The following is an 8,513-nucleotide window of genomic DNA, read 5'->3' on the forward strand; positions in this document are numbered from 1 at the left end:
GGGCTAATTCAGGGCTCATCCTCATTGATTTCTAGGACTTATCATTATGTCTGTATTTTTGAATGATTAATGGCCCTACTTTTGCTTTTTCTAATCTGATTTCTAAATTCTGCTAGTTTTATCGTTTAGTAAAAAGGTATATGTTCTCTCATTCTTAGTTAACAAAGAGAAATTGATTAGTCACTTTAGGGTGAACTATACATTCTCTGAGCTGGAATCAGGAGGGTTTTCATCCTGGGATCAAAGGATGCCTTTGCCTGCTTCCTATAGACTGCCTGTTAATCTAATCCTGTTTGATAAGGAGATGAAAGAGGGAATACAAGCCTTTTAAATCCTAAGTGCTAGCTTTTAGTTCTCAGCCTTGAGAAGCAAGGGAAATCTTCACTCAATTCTCAAATAAGCCCCAATGAATTTACATTTTTTATTTTATATTTTTGATTTCAAAATTATTGAGTATTGGCCATTATGGAATTTGGTACCTCCAATCTATCCACACATTGTCAAACTGGGGACAAGAATTTCTATCTTTCTTAATAAAGATAGAAGAAAAACTGCTTTTAATTACTGGGTCTATCCTTTATATAATGATAATCACATATCCACTAATAATTCAATTTACTAAAAGAACATCTTTTCATGGCTACTTTCTGCCTCTTAAAGTCTTCCTCAAAGTTTAGGTGTAATTTCAACTTAATCTGAAGACTATCTGGGCTTAACTCATGTTCTTACTTAGATTGACCATTTGTTTATTTTCACAAAGATGCCTTTTTCTAAGAACAGCCTCTTTGAATCTGTCGGTCATTAGCAGATATTTTTTCTTGAACCTGATATTTTTTCTTCTTATGCACATTTTCCCTGAGTATTTTATTTTGTCATTACTCTTGAGATCCCCCAGTATTTTATTGAAGCCCTATTAGAGCTCTTAACCATATTGTATTATATTTAATTTGTAAAATATCCCTACCCTCAACTGTACTGCATGTTCTGCCAGAATTTAACAATGCTTAGGAAATACATTTTTAACTTTTGGATTCAATTTTTAAAAGGCTTCAGGCATTTTGAGGATTACTGACATTTAAAAAGTAAATGTCCTAATTAACTTTTTCATATATCCAGTGACCTAGAAAATGGAACAATAAATTAAAATGTGTTGAGCATTTTCCCTATTGCAGATACTGTTCTGTATGATTTACCTGTACATATAAATACATACACACGCACATTTTTTTTTGATTGAGTGAATAAATTTCCTTTTAATCCTCACAACAACCCTGCAGACAAATATGTTTTTCTTCATTTTACAAGTGAGAAAACAGGTTTATAGGAGTTTATTTCTAAAGTTGATGTCACTGGCAACATTAAATAATGTAGAAAATTGGAACTCAGATGGTGATTTATTCTACTATTCTTTCAACAAATGTATATTGAACAACTGCTATGTGCTAGGCAATGTGCTAGATATAGGGATGTAAAATCTCTATAGTTAAGGAGCTCATAATATAGAGGGGACGACATTATAGCAGGTGAGGGTGTTTCCTCTAGCACAGGCAAGAACAAGGGCAACTTGGGATGGGCTGGCATGGGCAAGAGTTACCGAGGCCTTCACTATGGATGCAAGAGTGGAGTCTGGTCTTATAGGAGCAGGACTTTGTCAAATGGAGAAAATGTGTGAAGAGTGAATTCCAGGAAGAGAGAATAGCATACACAGAGACTTGGAGGCTTAAAAAACTATGGTGTGTTTGGGAAACGTAAGTTGTAGCTGGAATATAGGGTGTCTGTAGGAGAGTAGGGGAAGATAAAGAATACTTATATAACATGGAGTTTAGAAAGATAGGAGTGGAAAGTGACTTCATGGTTTCTTATTTAGGTTACTAAGGATCCAATTAATACCATTAACTAAGAAAGGAGGTTAGGACAAGGAGCCATGGATCCTCTTGAGGGCACTGATACCTATGTGAGCTGCTGTCTGTCCTTTGTCTTTGTACTAGACCAAATCTAAACCAAACCTGACATACTGGAACTTTCATTGAAATAGTCTCAAAAACCTACAGAGCAGGAAATTATACCCCTTAGCTGGTCATATCATTATTTAAAAGCCCTTATGGGACAGGAATTTCCTCTAGCTACCATTTTTGCTTGTCCTAACCTTGAAAGAAATGGAAAACCATTGGTCGCCATAGAGGTATTTCCCAAGATGAACTTCTTTAAGTGCCTTTAAGCTCCATGTTTAGTGCTTTTTTTCTTCTGCCACCTCGTCCCACTTCCACTCCCAATAAAAAGTGTTAGTATTTTCTCTAGGTAAGATCTGGTTATTCATATGGCTAGAAGCACTGCCTCCATGGTGGTTTATAATGTCATTTTCTGAACTTATATCATAAATATGCTATTTAATTACTCCTCTTATTGCACCCTCCTCCCCACTCCAACTCAGTTCTCTATGGTCTTAGGTCAGTTTATTCTCATTTTAATAGTATGGCAAGATTGGAGTATAGGTCTAGGGAAAAGCAAAAAGGAGGCTTCTCAGCTACTTTTAGCATTGTAGACCTTAGGCCACTAAGTGGCGCAGGAAAAAAAGCTTACCATGTGGTCCACTCCAAACATGAGAGCTAGGATCTCTCCCACACAAGAGTTGGGAGCCAAAGCCCAGGATAGTAATAAACTGTTTGCCTGGACTTCTCCTTTGAGACCTCTTGGGGGCAGCTATAGTCTCAAGAGGATACTGATGGTGGAATTTGGTGCTCAACCACCTATCGATCACTCTCATAGGAGATACTTTTGAGGAAACAATTCAGCGAGATACAATAGTACTTTCATTTTCAGTCTAAAGAAGAAAAGTCTATGGGAACTTAGTGACTTCAAATCTCTAAATCACAAGTTTTTTACCCTTTGTGGGTTCCAACTGCCTTTAAGAAGTCGATTAAACTGTGGAGTCTCCAAGAAAAATGCTGTCACACACACAACTTTTCCTATACTTTAGAGATGCATGGACACTCTGAAACATATCTTATTGATTCCCTAGAGGTCCATGAACCCCAAGATAAATATATCTACCATAAAGGTTTTCCACCCAGAAAAATTATGCTTTTCTGCTGTAAGGTCATGAAATGATGTATTTAATCCAAAAAGTAAGGGATTAGAGTATACAAAAGAGAAACCAGCTTTCAAGCTATGTGAGATTTGAAATTACTAGAGACACATTTTATTTAAAGCATACTTGCAAGAAGATAGCCAAGCTTCACAGAGGCTGAAGCTTTCTAAGAGAAGAATTTACATGATTTAAACAAGGCTAGTGAGTTTGTTTACAACTCAAGTGAACCAACCTCATTCGTAAAACAAACTTACTCTGCAGAATAAATGAACAAGACAATGCTATATTATATTTTTTTTCCTGTGGTCATAGCATGCTAGGAAAGCAACAGAAATGTTGTGGCTAACTGTTGAATGTATTCAATAGTGTCCTGCTCCTCTTCAGTAAATATGACAAGAATCAGAGTCTTACATTATAATGAAACATTTTCCCACAGTCTAGTTTACAATAGCACACTTTGTTCATTGTGCTCCCGTGGTCATGAAATGTAGACTTCTTTCCCTTAACTCACCAGCACTGCACTTTGAGAATTCAACATATGTATATCAGCAGAATTCCTCCTTCTCAGGATCTGCCAGACATTAATGTAACCATAGTTTCTTTTCGTTATAATGAAAGCTCTATCATATTTCTTTGTTTACAATTTTATTTCCATATATGCGATAATATTACTAAAAATTGTTTGGGACTTTGAGCAGTTCAAGTAAATAACGTTACTCTTCGCATCTGGTTCTGAATCAACTGAGAAATAAGACAGAGTCTGCAGATGGAGGCTAAAATATCTCCTTTATTAATAACAAAGCAGACATTTGAGTAATTGGGCTTCCTAATGCAGAAGCTCAGAGTTAGACAGACAAATAGACTTATTCTTCTGTAACTGGCATCACTGTACAACCACAAAGCCTCCCCAGACAGGAGTAGAGCCTGCCCTGGAGAAGGCCACTCACTCCCAAGCGGAAGGCTAGAGGAAAGAGACAGAACACATGTGCTCAGTTTCTCCTTCTAAAATCACCAATCAGGTAAGCCACTCCGCCTCCCATAAGATGGTATGAATGAAGGAGAAGAGAAAGGTCAGTAGTGTGATGCTATTACAGTTCCACTCAGTTGGAAGAAAACACAGAAATAGGGAAGAAGTGAATCCCCACCCTACCCTACCCCTCACAGTATCTGGCATTGTATTCTCTTACCCTGTTAAGTCTATGGTTAACCAGGGGTGTAGACTATTAAGACAGTCCTACTTCTGCCTTCATGTGGCTGCTCCTCCAATGCAAATCACTGCTCCGTTGAGAGGCTCTTGGAACTTTTGGGCCGTTCTGCTTTGCTTGCAGATGGTTCTAAAATGAATCAGAACAGTAAGTTAATTAAATCAACTCTGAAGCCAGTCTACACCCACAGCCGAAAATTCATTCCCTATTCTTTTCTCCTTGCCAAACTGTGTTCAGCTACATTGTCCAACATAACTTAACAGAGGTTCTTCAATGAGATTAAATTACATCATTAAATTATAATAATAAATTGGAGGTTCAAATGTAATGTGTGCAAATTACTTTATAAACTATTGTTAATTTAAATGAGATTACAGACCCTTGACTCTTTAAATAAGAAACCCAAGGAGTCATGGGTGGTTATTTATTTTATTTCTATACACTTGGCAGAAGAAAATCAATGATCCTCTTCTGGTTTAATTTGTTTATCCTCACAAGTATATATACCTTTCAGAAAACAGAGAGATGTCAATTTAAATATTATCATGACCATAATTAAGACCACCAATAAAAATCACATTTTAGAGGTTCAAGATTAGTTCTAGAGAACATGGCAACAATTTCTGATGTCCAGTCTTAGAAGATTCTTTGTCAGAAATAATATTTGCAAGGACATGTTTTATGTTACAGAATAATATGAGCTTATTTGCAGCTACAGGAGAATGAATGTTTTCTGCTTATTGCTGGTATTTCTTCAACTAACAGTTAAGAGGGCATGTGATTTTCAAGTCAAGGTGCTAGAATTCAATTAGCACTGAGAGAAAATAAGAAATCCTGAGAAGGTCAAAACATACGCTATGAAAAATTGGGGGCAAAATAAGATTTTTAACAAATGGAATATGTGACATAAACTTTCACACCTATTCTATAAAGTGCAGTACACACATAGCTTAGTAATATTATTTAAGTAAACATTTATCATCTATGATATAAATGTCAAAGAACTAACAAAGTCATCAGACACAATTTCTCTTCCACAGTGGCCCACCAGTTCAGACCATGCTTTCTAGACCAGTTCTTCTGCAAACACCATGAGATTTTTTCTATTTGCCACAGTGATTCAGTGACAAACATCATTACCAACCAACCAACAGAATGAGGTAGGATGTGATTTTCAGAATATTGTCCCATTTCTTTATACAAATGCTTTATTGTTAACCCCTATTGGTATTCAACAAGGCACTAGATGCCAAGTATCACAGAATATTCTTTCTGGTACAATGAACCACTAATAAGCATTTATACTCCTGTAGATCCTAGTGATCCCTTAGGTCGAACTTCAGTTTCTTCTTGGACAAGTCCCAGCTGTGTGGAGTGTAGCTCACTGACTTCTCTTGCCCAGACTCTAATCTTAGCCCCAACATGTCCACTGTGCCCGATTCCAAGCCATATCTTGGATTAAACAATGCTCTGCCCCTCCCTGCCCTTTCTGGGCCCCCAAGAAGAGAAGTTTTAGGTACAAGTTCCGGGGAAGCATCCCAAAGTAGAGGTGATGTGAATGGCCTACTGCTCAAACACTGCCTTGACCTATCAGGAAATCATGAAGAGGAAATTCAGAGCTAAAAGGAGTGGCAATAATGGGGTAGGTATCTTCTAAAATTAAGATAGGCAACATGACAGATTTAAGGACATGGAGAAGAAAGGGGAGTTCAACCAGAGGCAGCTGAATGGCAGATACTCATCACCAAAGATGAGAAAGAGAGGGAGAAGAAAAGAGTGAGAAGTGGAAGTAAGTGGGAAAAGGGGGGGAAAGACTAACAGAAGGGTAAAGTGAGAGGGTCTAGAAAAGGGAGTGGGAGAAGAGAAAATGAAGAAGAGTGATTGCCAGAACTGAAAGTTAAGAAGGAATCTCCTAACCATCTATAAGCATCTGAAAGTGGAAGGGATCTGATATATCTCTAAAACAAGATGAAAAGAGAGATTTAAGATGAACATAATGACTTCCTAAAAGTTACGATAATGAGAAAAGAGCATGAGAATTCTGAATGCTCATTCTCTGAAGACGGAAAAAGAACAAGATTTATCCCTGGAAGCAAAGAGACAGATTAAAATTCTCTGAAGATCTATTCAGTAAGACTGAATTTGTGTCCTGCTCATAGCTTCCCTTTTCTCACAGGGATAGTTGGATCCTTTCCACCCAATGGTGTGTAGCCCTAAATTCCAACCCCACTGGGAAAACTGTCTCCTGTTAGGAAGCATGCAAGAGCTCACAACTAAGCCCCACCTCCAGCATGCAGAGCATGGGTGGGTGATGCAGCAGGAGTAACCACTAGGAGAGTGAGTCTGGAAAGAGGTGGGATGATTGAGAAAAGCTAAGCATGATTGTTTGCAGAGGTATGCAAATCATTCTTACCTAAAGGACAATCCCGAGGGTTAGACTATTTTTATTTTCTCTGAAAATTCAACCCATTCGTTATTTTAAATAGGTACACTAAGACTGAGCATTTTTTTCTTCTAGAAAAATACATCTTTAAATATTTCTCAAGTGCTTCCAAAATATGATTTTCCATAAGCTTGTAGCCACCATGCCCTCCCCTCAAACACTCCATTCTTCAATTCCTTAAACCTTGCTTCATTTGGCATGGGTTCCAGACCCCAACTATCTTATTTTCACCTCTGAATACATTTTGGTTAGTAGTTAACCCTTCAATATTGAAGTCCCTGGAGCAGATGCAGTACTTCACTTCTGGCCTGATCAAACCTGAGTAAAGTATAACCATCACTTCCTTAATTTTTAATATTATGATTCCATGTCTGCAGCCTATGGTGACCTTGGCATTTTCACTGCCCCAAACACTGCCAATTACATAGAGTTTACTAAAGTTCCAAAACGTTTACTACCACTCATCCATCTTGTTCTTTTATAGCTGCTTTCTGGGCCCAAGTGAGTATCTTACATTAATCTACAGCTAACTCTCTTGTGCTTTTCCTGTCCTCTCTCCTCAAGCGGGTCTCAGATGGTGGACCCGAGGAATGGCAGCACAATGACAAAATTTATCCTCGTGGGCTTTGAGCAGAGCTCCCCTTCCACTCGGGCATTGCTCTTTGCCCTCTTCCTAGCCCTCTACAGCCTTGCCATGGCCATGAATGGCCTCATCATCTTCATCACTTGGACAGACCCCAGGATCAACAGCCCCATGTACTTCTTCCTTGGCCATCTGTCCTTCCTGGATGTTTGCTTCATCACCACCACCATCCCACAGATGCTGATCCACCTGGTGGTCAAGAACCACACTGTCTCCTTTGTCTCTTGCATGACCCAGATGTACTTGGTCTTCTGTGTGGGTGTGGCCGAGTGCATCCTCTTGGCTTTTATGGCCTATGACCGTTATGTTGCTATCTGCCACCCACTTAGCTATGCCCAGATCATGAGCTGGCAAGTCTGTATGAGTCTGGTGAGTACTGCCTGGTTCTTCGGGCTGATCAATGGCATCTTTCTTGAGTATATGTCATTCCGGAATCCCTTCTGCAAAGACAACCACATAGAAAACTTCTTCTGTGAGGCCCCCATAGTGATTGCTCTCTCTTGTGGAGACTCCCAGTTTAGTCTTAAAATGATCTTTGCTGATGCCATTGTGGTGCTGCTCAGCCCCATGGTGCTCATTGTCATCTCCTATGCCCGCATCCTGGCCTCCATCCTCAGCAGAGCCTCCTCCTCAGGTCGGGGAAAGACCTTCTCTACTTGCGCCTCCCATCTGACTGTGGTCATCTTTTTCTACACTTCAGCCATGTTCTCTTACGTGAACCCTCGCAGCACACATGGCCCTGACAAAGACAAGCCTTTCTCCCTTCTCTACACCATCATCACCCCCATGTGCAACCCCATCATCTACAGTTTTTGAAACAAGGAAATGAAGGGAGCCATGGTGAGGGCCCTAGGGAGAACCAGCCTGGCCCAGGCAGAGTCTGTCTAGCCAGCAGACTCCTGGAATGGAAGCTCCCTCCTCAAGCCCTGACAGTTGGGTAACTCTCCAATGCTGAAAGGCTCCAGGAAAGAGCAGTCATAGCTTCCTCTGTACTAGCATCAGACCTGGAAGATCCTATCGATGTCTAATGCTCATCTGTCTGACTTCACTTCAAGCATTGTTTTCTCTTGGACCTTCCTCAGGAGAATTTGAGACTTTCCTGAGTTTTTTTCTTCTAAGTTCTGACAACAGGAT

At 39.4% G+C, this 8,513-nt stretch overlaps 1 protein-coding gene across 1 annotated transcript; it reads left to right on the top strand.

Annotated features, from left to right (window-relative positions):
• Positions 1-7,234: 7,234 nt before the first annotated feature.
• OR10AD1 (olfactory receptor family 10 subfamily AD member 1) lies at positions 7,235-8,267 on the top strand. The gene is given in 1 exon segment (XM_014786765.2): positions 7,235-8,267. A coding segment is annotated over 1 exon segment (957 nt). The 5' UTR covers positions 7,235-7,310.
• The last annotated feature ends 246 nt before the right edge of the window (positions 8,268-8,513 follow it).

Source organism: Ceratotherium simum, chromosome 17, assembly GCF_057802395.1.
Source record: "Ceratotherium simum simum isolate JZ-2026a chromosome 17, ASM5780239v1, whole genome shotgun sequence".
Taxonomy (NCBI): Eukaryota; Metazoa; Chordata; class Mammalia; order Perissodactyla; family Rhinocerotidae; genus Ceratotherium; species Ceratotherium simum.